Source organism: Lipomyces tetrasporus, assembly GCF_029532465.1.
Source record: "Lipomyces tetrasporus strain NRRL Y-64009 chromosome Unknown POJ06scaffold_1, whole genome shotgun sequence".
NCBI lineage: Eukaryota > Fungi > Ascomycota > Lipomycetes > Lipomycetales > Lipomycetaceae > Lipomyces > Lipomyces tetrasporus.
In genome coordinates, this window is record NW_026611596.1 from 359,027 (window position 1) to 374,056 (window position 15,030).

General features: G+C 47.3%; 6 protein-coding genes across 6 annotated transcripts; 4 read left to right on the plus strand and 2 right to left on the minus strand.

Moving 5' to 3' along the window:
• Positions 1-97: 97 nt before the first annotated feature.
• On the plus strand, positions 98-3,578 carry POJ06DRAFT_2449 (armadillo-type protein). Its single transcript, XM_056186564.1, has 9 exons — positions 98-382; positions 431-513; positions 564-620; positions 682-800; positions 854-1,219; positions 1,272-1,546; positions 1,599-2,810; positions 2,866-3,211; positions 3,270-3,578. The coding sequence occupies exons 1-9, from the start codon at positions 311-313 to the stop codon at positions 3,398-3,400; spliced, it is 2,661 nt and encodes an 886-aa protein (XP_056046968.1). The 5' UTR covers positions 98-310; the 3' UTR covers positions 3,401-3,578.
• A 401-nt stretch (positions 3,579-3,979) lies between these two features.
• On the plus strand, positions 3,980-7,096 carry POJ06DRAFT_242114 (uncharacterized protein). The gene is made up of 6 exons (XM_056186195.1): positions 3,980-4,233; positions 4,382-4,479; positions 4,549-5,094; positions 5,145-6,650; positions 6,699-6,915; positions 6,977-7,096. The coding sequence occupies exons 1-5, from the start codon at positions 4,179-4,181 to the stop codon at positions 6,831-6,833; spliced, it is 2,340 nt and encodes a 779-aa protein (XP_056046969.1). The 5' UTR covers positions 3,980-4,178; the 3' UTR covers positions 6,834-6,915; positions 6,977-7,096.
• POJ06DRAFT_242120 (uncharacterized protein) lies at positions 7,097-8,917 on the minus strand. The gene is made up of 4 exons (XM_056186196.1): positions 8,622-8,917; positions 7,789-8,559; positions 7,342-7,730; positions 7,097-7,285 (listed from the first exon to the last, which is right to left on the minus strand). The coding sequence occupies exons 1-4, from the start codon at positions 8,776-8,778 to the stop codon at positions 7,223-7,225; spliced, it is 1,380 nt and encodes a 459-aa protein (XP_056046970.1). The 5' UTR covers positions 8,779-8,917; the 3' UTR covers positions 7,097-7,222.
• A 459-nt stretch (positions 8,918-9,376) lies between these two features.
• Positions 9,377-10,646, plus strand: POJ06DRAFT_191678 (uncharacterized protein; the record flags this gene model as incomplete). The annotated part of the gene is made up of 3 exons (XM_056184854.1): positions 9,377-9,416; positions 9,472-10,204; positions 10,259-10,646. The coding sequence occupies 3 exons, from the start codon at positions 9,377-9,379 to the stop codon at positions 10,644-10,646; spliced, it is 1,161 nt and encodes a 386-aa protein (XP_056046971.1).
• A 143-nt stretch (positions 10,647-10,789) lies between these two features.
• POJ06DRAFT_2505 (P-loop containing nucleoside triphosphate hydrolase protein) lies at positions 10,790-12,111 on the minus strand. The gene is made up of 5 exons (XM_056187303.1): positions 11,849-12,111; positions 11,760-11,790; positions 11,654-11,695; positions 11,196-11,572; positions 10,790-11,132 (listed from the first exon to the last, which is right to left on the minus strand). The coding sequence occupies exons 1-5, from the start codon at positions 11,899-11,901 to the stop codon at positions 10,934-10,936; spliced, it is 702 nt and encodes a 233-aa protein (XP_056046972.1). The 5' UTR covers positions 11,902-12,111; the 3' UTR covers positions 10,790-10,933.
• Positions 12,112-12,864: 753 nt separating this feature from the next.
• On the plus strand, positions 12,865-14,959 carry POJ06DRAFT_242133 (GDP dissociation inhibitor). The gene is made up of 7 exons (XM_056186197.1): positions 12,865-12,988; positions 13,058-13,063; positions 13,144-13,228; positions 13,285-13,312; positions 13,364-13,486; positions 13,556-13,998; positions 14,057-14,959. The coding sequence occupies exons 1-7, from the start codon at positions 12,958-12,960 to the stop codon at positions 14,676-14,678; spliced, it is 1,338 nt and encodes a 445-aa protein (XP_056046973.1). The 5' UTR covers positions 12,865-12,957; the 3' UTR covers positions 14,679-14,959.
• The last annotated feature ends 71 nt before the right edge of the window (positions 14,960-15,030 follow it).

Below are 15,030 nucleotides of genomic sequence, written 5' to 3' on the forward strand. Positions count from 1 at the left end.
TGTTGATGGTAGTGCGGTGGAGTTTGGAGTTAAACCTGCCTAAATTTCACTCGCGTGTGAATCAGCCGTGCACGACTTCAATTCAAAATTTGTTACCGAAAAATTGAACACCCACAGCGATTCGACACGCAACTGAATCGACTCGTGATATCCGATTCAAAGTTAATATAGTAAGCCACACTAATGTTATCGCATCTGCCTTCTCTAAAAAGATTGTTGGCGGTACTCTAACGAGTCAGGCACTCACCGCGAGCTCTTTATTTGTGCTCACGAGTCATCACCGAAGTCCGACCGCCTGTTCGTTGCAGCCATGGAAGATCAAATCGAGCAGGCGGTGGAGATCGCTTTGAGTAGCAATTCGGATCCTATGATTAAGCAGCAGGTCAGGCAGTCGTATTCTTTTATCCATAATGAAGGCTAACCTGGCTAGGCAATGTCCTTTTGCAACCAGGTCAAGGATTCAGAAGATGGCTGGCAAATGTGTCTTTCGCTCTTTATGAATGACCGGAAAAGGTACTTCCCGAAACTATCATATATAGGCCTTTTTATTGACGTCGGAATAGATCGCCGGCGGTTCGATTTTTTGCTCTTCAGGTCGTTGACGATGCATTAGTTAAACGGTAAGTTGGCGCGTGCATATATTTGGCTACATCGCCGCCATATACTAAGCGTGTTTTGAAGACTTTACGAACGCGAAAAGCAACTGGACGACACATCATTGTTATACATCAAGGAAGCATTGCTATCGTATATTCAGAGAGAATATAATCCTCAGGGTGCCACAGATGCAGACGCAGTCTGTAAGTTAACCTCGCTAGTGCATGAGTGCCGACAGTCCTCTAATCAGATATAGTCATGCAAAACAAGTTAGCGCAGACAATTACGTTTGTCTTCTTGCTGGCCTATCCAAATACATGGCCATCTTTTTTCGATGACCTGCTCACATTATCATCTATGGGCGAATCACAGCTCTCGAATGGACGCGGCTTACAGCTGTTCCTACGAATTTTATTGGCACAGTATGAAGAAATTGCAGACACGCTTATCATACGGTCACCTGAAGTAGCCAGACGAAGTACAGTCATCAAGGATGCGATCCGCGTACGAGACATGGCTAAACTAGCTTCGGCATGGATGGAGATCTTGGTTCAATGGACTCCTCGAGACGACGGATACCTCATTGTGGAAAATTGCTTGCGAGTAATAGGGTCATGGGTTTGTACGTGCATCTCTTGTGATATAGTAAGGACAGGTAGTCTAACACGGTACAGCTTGGATCGATATTTCGTTGATAGTCACGCCGCAATATATGTCTATTATTTTCGGAATACTAGGGAATGAGGCACTTCGCGGAGCTGCTTGTGACACTCTCTCTGAGATTATCAGCAAGAAGATGAAGTCAAGTGACAAGTTTGAGCTGGTATCCCTGCTCAATTTGCCGCAGACTATAGGGCAGCTGCGAATAGGGTCAGACGTTGAATTCACAGAAAAGGTTGCTAGGCTGGTAAATGTAGTCTGCCTAGATCTTGTCAGAATCTTGGACGAGGTCTGTCATTTCATGCGTCTCATGGTATAGAACTTGTCTAACGTCATCAAAGGACCAATTCGCATCGCGGCTGAAGGAAAACACCGAAAACCTTCTACAACATCTTTTTCCATTTGCAATCGGGTTCCTGGGCAATGAATATGACGATACATCATCGGAAGTGTTCCCTGCGACTTCCGAGTATCTCTCATTTCTTCGTAAGGAGAAGAAACGAAACATGCCTCTTACCCCAGCCCGGCACTCCACTCTCACATCTATTTTGAATACAGTTATTCTGAAAGTCAGGTATGACGAGTCGATGGATTGGAGCAATGGTACGGATGACTCAGAAAACGAGTTTCTCGAAGTTCGGGGCCGACTACGATTATTTCAGGATGCGGTTGCTGCCATTGACGAAAATCTCTTCATGGATACTGTCTCCAGCGTCGTAATCAACAGCCTGAATGGTGAGAAACGTGACTGGAGAGATATCGAGCTTGGGTTGTTTGAACTCGGAGCCTACAGTGATGGTTTACGCAATGCCGCTGCGTTGCCCACCAAAGGACAGGGTTCTTCCAAGGCAATGGAAGTGCTCAATGACATGCTACTCAGATTGACAAGCTCCAATGTCCTGTCGATAGGGCATCCATCGATCAATCTCCACTATATGGAACTTGTGGTGAAGAACTCCAAATTTTTCGAGACTCATCCACAGATAGTACCACAGGTACTTGAGATATTTGTATCTAATGTCGGCGTACACAGTTCCAACCTGCAAGTCCAAGTTCGAGCATGGTACTTGTTTTACAGGTTTATAAAGTTGTGCAAGCATTTGACAGGTGACATTGCTGAAACCGCGTTGAATGCCATCAGCGATATTTTGGTAATCAAGGCGGAAGTTCCTCAGAAGAATGATGGCGAATCCGATATGTCAGCTGATGGAACTGATTCCGGTACCTTCGATGGACGACTATATCTGTTCGAGGCTTGCGGTATCTTGATTTCCGTAGAGCCTGTGTCAAATGAGAAACAATACCACTTGCTCAAAAGCGTTCTCACACCCATATTCAGCGATATGGAGGCTAGCTTGCCAAGAGCGCCCGAAGATCCTCAGCAAGCTCAGCAGATTCATCATGATATCATGGCGATCGGCACTTTTGCGCGTGGAATTAACGACGGCGGCAAACCTATCACGGATCCGGTGCGTGAGCAGTTCTTGCTTGCAGGTCGGGCCATTCTAGTTTCGCTAGAGACACTTTCTGGTTTGGAAATTATTCGTGAAGCCGTATGTACTGTATATTTTCTGTTTGTAGAGCAACAACGTCCTAACATTTGCACAGAGCCGGTTTGCCTTCGCGAGAATGGTTCCTATTGTCGGCCACCAAATTTTGCCGGAGATTGCAGTTCTTGTGTCTCGCTTATTATCCGAAAGTAGCACTGCCGAACTCATTGATTTCATGAGTTTCCTAGGGCAGCTTATCCACAATTTCAAAGGACAATCTGGAATTTTAGACATGCTTGATCAGCTGTTGACGCCTCTACTCAGTCGAGTATTTTATTCACTAAGCATTGCGGCGAATGGGTCTACGGACGAGGAAATTCAGCAGACTGACATTAAGAAAGCTTATCTCAACTTCATGATGGGATTGCTGAATAACGGCATGGAAGCAGTCTTGACCAGTGAGCGTAAGTTTGGCAGAGTTTATGGTTTATGTAAAAGTCCTCAACTCTAACGTTGACTTAGGGAACCGTCAGATATTTGAGTCCGTTATTCAAAGTATCGCACACTATGCCTCCATTAGTTCTGACGCGTCGATTAAGAAGATGGGGTCGTCGATCTACACGCGTCTAGAAGCGATCATGAAGACAATGTAAATTTCGTTTATGACAAAAGTTTTGTTAACAGGCATTTGAGTGGACAAGGTATTAGTTTGGCCGTCATTGGTATGAATTCTGTGTTATTATGTAGCACGCATCGGACATTACGTAGAGTGGAACGACAAAGTATGTGTGTGTCTATCGGAGTGTATTGTACATATGGTCTGAGTATGCCAGGGAATATTGTGGCATGTTGTTAAGGCAGTGCTCTGAATTGCGAATTGCCAAAGCGGAGTACCTGCGTCATTTTGTATATTAGGCAGACGAATTTTCTTCTTACGGAGTCTTAATGTAATCTTTAATGATAAACCAGCAGGGCTCTCTCCTAGTTAACCCTTTGCCTATCGGTGTCGTTACGCAATAGTCAAAATTCGATTCCGTTCAGCAATTTGAAAGCGACGTACTTGGATAGTTTTCTCCTCTTTTTGCCATCGCTCGGCAGCAAAGCTACAATGATTGAGCACGCGACGTGGAAAGTGGCGCGTCGGGGTCCAAAGCCATTGAGCATCGCAGTTATAACCAGAAATACCGCACGGTGTCGCCTCTACGGTTTGGTGGTACGGACGTTTCGTGCAATGGCAACCTACAAACACGTCTCCACTAGCTTAAAAATTACGCTTATACCTTCTATTCGCATACTATTTGCCCGACTTCGGGACATATGGTGTCTGCAGAGTTATTCACGGTATAGGAATTTGCTGCTAATATAATCCCGGCAAATAAGATAACTAGCACGGACTTTGTTGTGACAAGTTCGCGAAGTGATCCAGTCACAATGACCGATGTACTTTCAGACGAAGACGTTCCATTGTCGAAAAGAAGGGTTCCTGGTATGTCCTTTTAATTAGATTCCAGTACCAAGACAGACATGTATTTATCTTTATTTTTCTGGAAAGTTCTCGTTATAAGTATTGTGGCGCCATTTCGTCGCAATTGAGACCGCTTTTCACCCGGTAGCCATGATGCTAATGTGTATAGTCACTACGAAGACCTCAGAGACCTCTTCCAAGAAACGCAAGAGTGTCTCAGTGAAGAATGAGCCGTCTGATTTGATCCCAGATGATATGCTTCCCTTGGTATGTCTCCGTGCGTTCTGTGCCGCCTGGATTTTGATCCGACTATCGATCATAAGCTGACGACAAAAGAAAAAACGAGGCACTGCAACGGCGACTGTAGGAACAAATGGCCAAGGTAGCGCCAAGAAAGTCAAGAGGGAAGAGAAGCCTGCAAAGTCGACAAAGGTGTCTGCCGCCAAAGCAAAGGGAACGTCCAACCGAAATTCAAACGGTACTCCTAAGCCGAAGACTGTATCAGATAGCGGAATTGACGAGAAATTGATTGCCAAGCGAAAAGCGAAGAAAGCAGACAGCAAGACGGAGGGTGAGGAGACTTCAACGCAGGAGAAGGAGGAAGAAGAGCTTTACAAATGGTGGGAGGCCGAATCGAATGATGGCAGTGTGAAATGGAGCTCCCTCGTTCACAGCGGTGTCTTGTTCCCGCCACCATATGAGCCATTGCCAATGCATGTCAAGCTGAAGTATAAAGGCGTCCCGGTTGACTTGCCACCGGAAGCAGAGGAAGTTGCTGGCTTCTTTGGAGCCATGTTAGAGACTGACCATGCGAAGAACAAAGTTTTCCAAGCCAATTTCTTCAATGACTTCAAAGAGGTTTTGACCAAGTCCTGTGGATCCGTAAGTACTGGCAGTTTCGATTAATGTGGATGGGTCTGACGGCTTAATAGAAACTTAAGGTTGAGAAGTTTGAACATTGCGATTTCACGGACATATTTAATTACTATGAAGAAAAACGGCTTGAAAAGAAGGCTCTGACTGCAGCCGAAAAGAAGAAGATCAAGGAGGAGAAAGACAAGCTTGAAGAAACGTACAAAGTCTGCTACCTTGACGGACGCAAGGAATTGGTGGGAAATTTCCGCATTGAGCCACCCGGGTTGTTTAGAGGTCGAGGATCGCACCCTAAGACTGGCAAGCTAAAGGCCAGAGTGATGCCTGAGCAAGTGACGATCAACATTGGTCCTGACACACCAGTTCCGCAACCTCCAGACGGTCACGAGTGGGCCGAAGTCAAACACGACAACACCGTCTCGTGGCTTGCAACATGGAAAGAAAACATTAATGGCGCTCAGAAGTATGTATTCTTGGCTGCGAATAGTTCGTTGAAGGGCATGAGCGACTACAAGAAGTTCGAAAAGGCGCGAGAATTGAAGGGCCACATCACCGGTATCCGCAAGGACTACAATAAGGAGCTCAAGGACGAACTTATGGCGAATAGACAGCGTGCGACGGCTATGTATCTTATCGACGTTCTTGCTCTTCGGGCTGGTGGTGAGAAAGGCGAAGATGAGGCAGATACTGTTGGCTGCTGTTCTCTGCGATACGAGCATGTGTCGTTCAAGCCTCCAAATACAATTGTGCTTGACTTCTTGGGTAAGGATTCCATTCGATTTTACCAAGAAGTGAAGGTCGATCCACAGGTATACAAGAACCTCAAACTCTTCAAAAAATCTCCAAAGAAAGTTGGCGATCAGTTGTTTGACAGATTAGACCCACCTACGCTGAACAAACATCTGCAGAACTACATGCCGGGGTTGACAGCAAAGGTATTCCGTACGTACAATGCATCTATAACGATGCAAGAGCAGCTGGGCAAGATTGAGAACAAGGGCACCGTGAATGAGAAATACGTCGCCTACAATGCAGCAAATCGTACTGTGGCGATTCTGTGCAATCATCAACGTACAGTGTCGAAGGCGCATGAACAGTCGGTTGGAAAAATTGAGGATAAAATTTTGGAGATCAAGTTTCAGCGGTATCGATTGAAGCAAATGATAGCTCAGTTGGAACCCAATATGAAGAAGTCTGATCCGGAGTACTTTCAGCCGGATATCGAACTGGACGATGCCACCATGGTCCGCCTCACTGATCAAATCATTCAACGCGAAAGAGATAAAGTTACAAAAAAGTTTCAGAGAGAGAACGAGAAGCGTGCGACGGAGAAGGAAGAAGCACTGCCGGAGTCCGAACTGAACGCGCGGATGAAGGTCGTTGATGAGCTAGAGGCAGAGTACAAGAAGGAACGTAAGACCGGGAAGGTTGAGCTGAAGAACGGAATGCCGGTAGAGAAGTTGAAGGCGCAGATTGAGAAGCTGAATGAGCGGATCGTGAACACGACTTTGCAATTGAAGGACAAGGAGGACAACTCCACTGTCGCTCTTACGACCTCGAAGATTGTAAGTTTATCTGTTGGCGGCTGGCCGATCTGATACTGAGTGTGATAGAACTATATTGATCCGAGATTGACGGTTATGTTCTCCAAGAAGTATGAAGTCCCGATCGAGAAGCTCTTTTCTAAAACTTTGCGCGAAAAGTTCAAATGGGCCATTGAATCCGCGGACGAGAACTGGAAGTTCTAGAGGCGCAATAAAAAAAGTCGACCGTACGCTTATTATGAAAATAATCGCCCAGATGAATGAGGATGCGATGATAAATGGCGAGGTAGGATAAGGGTAACGATTTCGTCGGCGTACTGTTTTACTTACATATTTTGTATTATTAGAGATGTCAAAAGCTACGATCGCGGTTGCGACGAAGCTACTGTTGTAGTTGTCACGTGTGTAGATAGTTCTGAGGATTGATGGTGAGCACTTAGAGTTAGAGTTAAGATGAGTTTTATAGCATGCCTAGATTGAACTTCAATGATATGATGTATATACAAAAACGCACGCACCCCGAATATTTTAAGTCCACAGATTATTTATAATACATAATTAACCAACCAAAAACGTTCCTATTGAGCTGCAGACTATGAATTTATCAAGCTCACAGCAGTATCGTAGAATTCCGTTGCAACAGTTCCGTTTCCCATCTAATCCACTAGTTAGTATATCACTCGTCGGTTCAAAGCATAGTAAAGCGGCTTACTCTTAGAGCATACTGAATAGGCTTGTGATTCTCCCAAGCCGCAATCCGCACAAACTTCTCACTCACAAGCGAGCTCTTCATACCCTTCATAACTTCAATTCCTTTGACTAGAGGCAAATTAAGGATAACTTTCAACACGCCGTCGGCCCGCATGACGATTCTCGCTTTTGACTTTCGTGCGCGAATAGTTGGCGTGGATTCTTTACTCGCATCCGCGGAGGTCGGCTCTGGCGTTTCAGCAGGGGTCTCCGTGTCATCTTTTAGCACGTTGAGGTGTAGGACACCGATCCCGCGCTCTTTCCACCCCTCGTCAGCTTCGGTCGGGTCAAGGGAATATAACTTTGCTCTGCAATTGAAAACCGACGTTTCCATTTCTTCACCAGTCTCGACTATAGCAAGTCAGTGATCTGTTAACCTCTACCTAGTCGAGATTCGAGATCCAAATACCTATCTTCTTTTCCAAATTCAGCTGCATATATGGCTGGTCAAAATTATCCGCCGCATCGTTTTCTTTCTCATCCTCCGCGGGCCCGTTCTCTTCGACTTCATTGTCATTCGACTTGTCTTTAGAGAACGCGTTCAAGAACGGGTTGTTAGATGAGAATGCTGAGAATGGCTTTGGCTGGTCTGAGCTGCCGCTTGAAAATGCCGAATTACTACCAAATATGCTTTTCCCGGTAAATGCAAACGGACTTGTGCCGGATGGGGGAGTATTGCCAAAAAGGCTGGCACTTTTTGACACACTGGATCCGAATAAGCTTGGACCTGCCTGCTTGTTGTCGTCGGTCGTGCCATTTCGAGCTGTAGATTCGGCCTTTGCATTCTCCTTCTTTATATCTTCTGCACTTGCTTTCTGAGGCTCGGTTGTGATAGGAGCTCCAGTTGTACTTGTGGTCGCAGTATTCTCAGTTGCTGAGCCGGAGGTATCTGTAGGCTCCGCACTTTCGGTATCACAAACCTCCGTAGCCTCCACTACTTTAGCAGCTACGCTACTATCATTTGTGGAACCCTCAGCGGCTTCTTTGTTATCTACGGATTCCTTCTTGCCAGAATCCGAAACGGGGTTCATGGGTGATTCACGAGTTCGTTGTCGCTTTAGAGAGTTACTACCTGCAGGAATAACTGCATCGTCCACATCTCCAGGAACAGGCGATGAGTCTAGTGACCGCTTCCTTGACGTGGGCGCCTCTGCATCCTTCGGGTTCGAATCTTTTAGGTCTATTTCCCGCGTTAACCACTATTCAGCACCATGGAAAAACTTTTCATTAAAACATTCTCACCTGATTTATCCTCAGGACGTTCATCATTTTGTTCAATATCTTTTGTCTTTTCAGCAATGGCAGGCGCCGAGGGCGCGGAATCACTCGGGACAGCGTTATCAACGGTCGACGGATCAGGACCAGGGCCAGTAGACGATTCTTCTTTGGAACCACCCATGTCGTCTCCAAAAGAAAAAACCCAATTCGTAAAATAGCACGTATACTAAGGTATAGCGGCTCGCTAGTTCTCTGTGGACCGGGGATCTCACTGAGTACTTGTGCTTGTCGATGAGATGTGGGTGAATTGCATGTCCACACTGAATGCCGACCATCGCGTCTACTCGCTCCAAAATCTCAGCCCTTACCCAACCCTGCTCCACGGTATTGTCGAATTGTTCTTTCGTTAAAAAACATTAATTAACTCGACACAAGAGCGAATATCAACAGATACAATTGAGCGCAGTGTGTTATAGACAGGGCAGGGATTTTTGGAGTACAAGGTATTTGCATTGCAGCTAGCGGGTTGAATTTTCCGGGATATTGTGTAAAATATTGTGATGCGCCATGAATCGACCAGGTAAGAAGCGATTCTTGTGTGACCGGATTTGCGTGTGCTTGTGCGACACACTGCTCGTCCGGTTCGGTCCCTGAGATTGCCAGCCGATGAATGGCTGACCAAATGTGTGTTTGCAGGAACAGGACAGCCTTCGCAGAGTCGATCGCACGGGTTTTCGAACGTGATAGCGTCGATGAACAACAGGAACACGATTTCCCCTATGGCAACTGCGGCAGTGGCCGCTAATGGGCGTGGAAAGAGTATGTGATGATGATCGCGTGTAGTACACTTCATATAGCTGACGATGACGAGCAGCCCCTGTACCGATATGGGGATTCAACAGCTCTATGGCATCGCAACAAAGCGGAAATACCGCGGCGAGATCAACGCCGTCGCTGAGCAGCTATCCGCCGCCCAATTCGACAAATTCACCTCAGTTCGCCGCAAGTCTGGATATGACTGAATTTCCTACGCTGGGCCAGGCGACCAAGTCGTACTCGAGTGCCACAGGCGGAAGCCAGCAGCAGTTGTTTCCAGGGAGTCAACACGGTGGATACAGTCGGGCGAGCACGCAGTCGCCACTATCGATGGGTCCGAGGATAATGCCTCCCGGACTGGGGCAGCAGCACCTGTTCTTGCAGCAGCAGCAGCAGCAGCAGCAGCAACAGCAACAACATGCAATGGGACTGTTACCCCAATTGCACGGCGACCACGACGACAAGAACTGGCCCGAGGATTTTCACGTGTCTAGGAACGGACTTGATCAGCATCAGACCGACGATAACCACTCAGTCGATGAGCAGCAGAGTAGGCTGGAACTGGAGTACAACAGCTTGCGACATGGACAAGGCGACATATGGCAATTCAACAATACCGCACAGACTAGTAACGGCGAGGATGCTGCAACTGTCAAGGAGGCACACGAGAAAATTGTGAAAGGAGGCGAAGAATCGCAGGGATTGAATGGTCTACTAAATTTTATGAAGACGGACAACAATATCGACATAAACGATCTCGCCTCGCTAGGACTGAATCTGAATCAGCCAGAGTATGTGCACAATATTCCTCGTGTATGACAAGGAGAATATGCTAACAGGCGCAGTAACGAACCGCTAAGTTTAACTTTCGCGTCTCCATGGGCGGAGACTTCGACCACAAAAGTCGAGCCAGAGTTTCATCTGCCACCTTGCTACCACGTTCAGTCAGCACCCCCACAGCAGACAAAAGTCGCCAACTTTTCGGACGAAACATTGTTTTATATCTTCTACTCCATGCCCCGAGATTTCATGCAAGAAGCCGTTGCCGCAGAACTCACGTCACGGAATTGGCGGTATCACAAGGAACTCAAAGTCTGGTTGACTAAGGAGCCCGGCAGCGAGCCGCTGCAACCGAGTCCACATTACGAGCGGGGAATATACACGTTCTTTGATCCTTCGACGTGGGAACGTGTGAAGAAGGAGTACGTACTGTATTATCAAGCCATTGCGTAGATCATTGAGTGCAGGAAATGTAATTTTGTATCATAATTTTGTTCTTTCTTCTGTGAGTAGCTGAGACATATTCTGTGTTTGAATGAAATAATTTCACGACGGCGAGGACCCAGTTGTTACCCCCCAGAAGCAAGCGACAAGTCATGGTGATCCTCACCCCCCCGCTCACTCAAACCGTCCGATATTTACCCTGAAGAAGAACCGAAAATTGACTATCTTACAAAGACATGTTGATCTCTCTAATCTTACACAACTAGTCCCAGTCCAGTCTATAAAAAGTTGTTCGACTAGATTAAAAGTTTATCCTGAATGCTGATGATAATGCGATGCGGTGTTAGTGAATGCTGTATGATGTAATCGCCGTTCACGAGATCGTTCTCGTCGGCGCGTTTCGCGGCCTCGCCTTCATCTTTTGCGATGCCCGCTTCAATGTGTCGATGAATGATACGCTGGCGGGCGATTTCTCGTTCTACTCTCACGAACCACCTACGATTGTCAACAAAATTCAACATTTACAGACAAACAATGCGGTTGGAAATTAATACGTACAGCTCGTCCATCAGTCCCGCTATTTGATGCCATGGCTCATCCTGTAAATGTAGATAATTGCCTTCGATAATAACTATTCTGTCGGTGGGCAAGATCTCAATATCGTCCTCAACTGGATCTTTCACAGCATGATCAAATGAAGGCGCGAACAGGCTCTTTGACTCGCTGTCGAGTGGTCGTCGTAGGCCCTCCACCAACAGTAACAGGCCGTTCGGATCAAATGTAAACGGTGCACCTCGCCGCGCAATGGCCTCTTCGGCATTTGGCATTGAAGCCAAAGTCTCGCGAGTGAGATGAAAACCGTCCATTGGCACAAATGCCGCTATCCGCGTACCTGATCTGTCATTCCATAAGTTGTTAACCCGCTGATAGACAGCCTAAATCAGTCAGTCTCGACTCCGATTTCACAATCTCGACACAGGTGGATCGCATGTTGCCACCGAGTGATAGGCTCTCACATTTCCTAACGTCGTTTTGCCGCTTCCTGGAATTCCGCTGACCTGTACGCTCGACCACGCGACCATTAGTAACTCAATCTTGGTAGCAGTCCAATAAGTGACACACCGCTATTAATACTCGCTGATCAGCCGGGGCACTGACAAAGATATTAGCTTTCTAGCTCCATGAAATCTAATAATTTAATCAAAGCTAACCTTTCGAGCAATTCTATGCAGTGGCTCGCCAGGTCGTTGAACGTGGCCTCCATGGTCGCCCCGCCGCTGCGTTCCTCGTCCGTCCGGATATGAGCCACTGCGATGTATTTTCCACCTCAGCTTCGTCTGTCGTCCGCTGTATACTTGCACAGTAATCAAGTACAATAATCACAAAGGCTGGGATGCCGGCATGAGTCGATCGCTGCCTTGGTGCTAACCTGACCGGCGAAGGAGATCGGGACTGTTAAGTGGGCTTCGTAATTTGGCAGCATGGATGACCCGGACGGTGATCCGACTTCGCCGCGGTCCACATCTGCCCGAAGGTGTCGACACGTCCGGATCTCAACAGAACCTATGTGATCCTCTGTCTAGACAGTCTACAGCGGAAATTCAGTGTTGTGCATTTATTATTCGGATTCATATTCTGCAATTATCATAAAATTACTTGTAAGTTAGTTGTCTGCTTCTACAAACATATATGGCTTGCATTTCTGATGCCCCGGATATCGGGTCCCGCAACGCCGCACTGTTTATCCATTTCTTGCGCAATAACTAGTTCATCCCCCGCGTCTCTAGCACTGCGTAAAGTGACTCGTGTTGATCTTGCCAATTCTCTGTGCTTCGAATCCTGGCAGTAGATTAGGCAATGAATTGTGTCCAGGTTCAATGACAAGTTCACTTAGAGTGAGTTCAAAGTCTTTATTCTACGTTGCGGGTCAGCAATTGTGATTCGACCTTCTCCTGGCTTGATTGCCGACCTGATATTGAATCGCGATCTGGGTCATCTTTTATATGCTATAGGTCTTATCGCATCAATGCCCCTGAAAACTTCGCAGAAAGCGAGTATGTACCAGATACCGTTGTTTCCATACAAAATGCTAGGCAAACACCGTACTCTAGTCATAACTTTACTCGAGGCTAAGCCCTTGCCCAGATCACGTGATTCAAGTAACGTGACCACAGAACCTGGCTCTGAAACTACGGTTTGGAGGCAAGGGCTATCCGCATTCGGACGACTAGTCATCGTTGGTAACCAGACACCAGCGGCAACCTTAGTACACCCGAAGTGAGAGAATTGCAGGCTCGTCTGAGTTAATTAGATATACACAATGGATGAAAACTACGATGTGATTGTGCTTGGTAAGTGTGCTAGCAGAATAGTGCATGCTGGGGCACAATCGAGTGGTGATTGCTAACGCGCACATACAGGTACCGGTATGTCCCATGGATAATTGTGTAGTGACAGCTATGGTAGATAAGAAGAAGAAGAAGAAGGCTGATAACTTGATCTTCAGGCTTGACGGAATGTATCTTGTCTGGTGTCTTCAGTGTCGAGGGAAAGAAAGTGCTCCACATCGATCGCCAGGACCACTACGGCGGGTAAGTCAATGATATTGTTGCCGAAGTTACAAGGGACTAGGCTAAAATGTGGTTAGTGAGAGTGCCAGTCTGTCACTCAGTCAGGTATGTAGACCGATCCGGTTCTCTTGAACTGCAGATATTAACCCAACGTAGCTCTACCAGAAGTTCCGTCCTGGGGAGAACCCCCGGCAGAGCTTGGGGCGTGATCGCGATTGGAATGTCGACCTTATTCCAAAATTTTTGATGGCGAATGGCGAATTGACAAACATTCTTCTCGTAAGTGCTCTCTCTCTGTGGGCGCTATTGTGTGTGTACGGACCGCCTAGGGATACTAACAGTTCTCAGCATACCAATGTCACTCGCTACCTTGAATTCAAGCAAATCGCTGGCAGCTACGTCTTCCGCGACGGCCGGATTGCGAAAGTCCCTTCCAACGAAGTCGAAGCTATCCGTTCGCCGCTGATGGGTCTCTTTGAAAAGCGTCGCATGAAGCGTTTCTTCGAGTTTGTCAGCAACTACAGAGAAGGCGACTCATCCACCTATCAGGGCCTCAACCTCGACCGTAATACCATGGCTGAGGTATACGCCAAGTTCGGGTTGGAGCCCGGCACGCGTGATTTCATCGGCCACGCAATGGCCCTCTATCTAGACGATTCGTACATCAACAAGCCCGCGAGAGAAGCGTTTGACCGGATCTTGTTGTATGTAGGCTCCATGGCACGATTTGGAAAGTCTCCATACCTCTACCCGCTCTACGGTCTTGGTGAACTTCCTCAGGGCTTTGCTCGGTGGGTAGTCTGTGTACTTATTGTATTTTGAATTAAGCAGCTAATAGGGTCTGCACAGGCTGTCGGCCATCTACGGCGGTACATACATGCTGGACAAACCAATCGACGACATAGTCTACGAAGATGGAGTTGCCGTCGGCGTGCGGTCCGGCGACGAAATTGCCCGCGCGAAAATCATTATCGGCGATCCGACCTACTTCCCAGGCAAAGTGCGCAAGACCGGCAGCGTCATCCGCGCGATCTGCGTCCTCATGCACCCGATTCCGAACACGGACAACTCCGATTCGGTGCAGATCATTATCCCGCAGAACCAGGTCGGCCGCAAGCACGACATATACATCGCCATGGTTTCGTCCGCCCACAACGTGTCGCTCAAGGGACACTATCTAGCTATGGTCTCTACCATCGTCGAGACCGCGAATCCGATCAACGAGATCACGCCCGGATTGCACCTCCTGGGACCCGTACTCGAGAAATTCATTGGCGTCACGGACTTGTACGAGCCAATCGAAGATGGAACCAACGACCACGTGTACATTTCGAGAAGTTACGACGCCACGAGCCATTTCGAGACGACGACAGACGACGTCCAGGATATCTACCAGCGCATCGAGGGCAAGCCGCTCGTCCTGCAAAAGAGACCCGAGAATGAGGACGAGAACTTTACTGCGTATGAGTAACTTCGGCATAATATGGGGTCGCGCCAAGATATTAAAGTCCTAAGATAATACATTTTTATACATCTACGGAGACATTGTTTTGTTTTTGTTGTTGTTTGTTGTGTTCGTGATACAGTGCTCGTTTAGTTAAAATTTTGTTGTCCGTTGGACTTAATAATACATAAATACCATTTATGGTGGCTGCAGGTTAGTCGCAGGGGCTAACCCTAGTCCACCGAGTAACATATGCGGACAGCTTCATTGAACCGCTGCCTACAAAAGGAAGTCAACCTCTTCCGAACCCTGGCGGTCGCGCTCCACCATGCACCCGCATCCACCAAAATATCCAGCCAATGTTCCGAGCCGCGTTCAC

What these genes read in the sequence shown, in the direction of transcription:
- POJ06DRAFT_242114 (XM_056186195.1), top strand. Translation starts at nt 4,179, where the DNA reads ATGACCGATGTACTTTCAGACGAAGACGTTCCATTGTCGAAAAGAAGG. An exon ending in CAGATGATATGCTTCCCTTG is followed by an intron (nt 4,480 to 4,548) that starts GTATGTCTCCGT and finishes TGACGACAAAAG; the next exon opens with AAAAAACGAGGCACTGCAAC. An exon ending in CTCTTACGACCTCGAAGATT is followed by an intron (nt 6,651 to 6,698) that starts GTAAGTTTATCT and finishes TGAGTGTGATAG; the next exon opens with AACTATATTGATCCGAGATT.
- POJ06DRAFT_242133 (XM_056186197.1), top strand. Translation starts at nt 12,958, where the DNA reads ATGGATGAAAACTACGATGTGATTGTGCTTG. An exon ending in CCAGTCTGTCACTCAGTCAG is followed by an intron (nt 13,313 to 13,363) that starts GTATGTAGACCG and finishes AACCCAACGTAG; the next exon opens with CTCTACCAGAAGTTCCGTCC. An exon ending in AATTGACAAACATTCTTCTC is followed by an intron (nt 13,487 to 13,555) that starts GTAAGTGCTCTC and finishes AACAGTTCTCAG; the next exon opens with CATACCAATGTCACTCGCTA.
- POJ06DRAFT_2449 (XM_056186564.1), top strand. Translation starts at nt 311, where the DNA reads ATGGAAGATCAAATCGAGCAGGCGGTGGAGATCGCTTTGAGTAGCAAT. An exon ending in TTTATGAATGACCGGAAAAG is followed by an intron (nt 514 to 563) that starts GTACTTCCCGAA and finishes ACGTCGGAATAG; the next exon opens with ATCGCCGGCGGTTCGATTTT. An exon ending in CACAGATGCAGACGCAGTCT is followed by an intron (nt 801 to 853) that starts GTAAGTTAACCT and finishes AATCAGATATAG; the next exon opens with TCATGCAAAACAAGTTAGCG.
- POJ06DRAFT_242120 (XM_056186196.1), bottom strand. Translation starts at nt 8,778, where the DNA reads ATGGGTGGTTCCAAAGAAGAATCGTCTACTGGCCCTGGTCCTGATCCG. An exon ending in ACGTCCTGAGGATAAATCAG is followed by an intron (nt 8,560 to 8,621) that starts GTGAGAATGTTT and finishes CGCGGGAAATAG; the next exon opens with ACCTAAAAGATTCGAACCCG. An exon ending in GAATTTGGAAAAGAAGATAG is followed by an intron (nt 7,731 to 7,788) that starts GTATTTGGATCT and finishes GACTTGCTATAG; the next exon opens with TCGAGACTGGTGAAGAAATG.
- POJ06DRAFT_2505 (XM_056187303.1), bottom strand. Translation starts at nt 11,901, where the DNA reads ATGGAGGCCACGTTCAACGACCTGGCGAGCCACTGCATAGAATTGCTC. An exon ending in TGCATAGAATTGCTCGAAAG is followed by an intron (nt 11,791 to 11,848) that starts GTTAGCTTTGAT and finishes TATCTTTGTCAG; the next exon opens with TGCCCCGGCTGATCAGCGAG. An exon ending in ATCAGCGAGTATTAATAGCG is followed by an intron (nt 11,696 to 11,759) that starts GTGTGTCACTTA and finishes TCGAGCGTACAG; the next exon opens with GTCAGCGGAATTCCAGGAAG.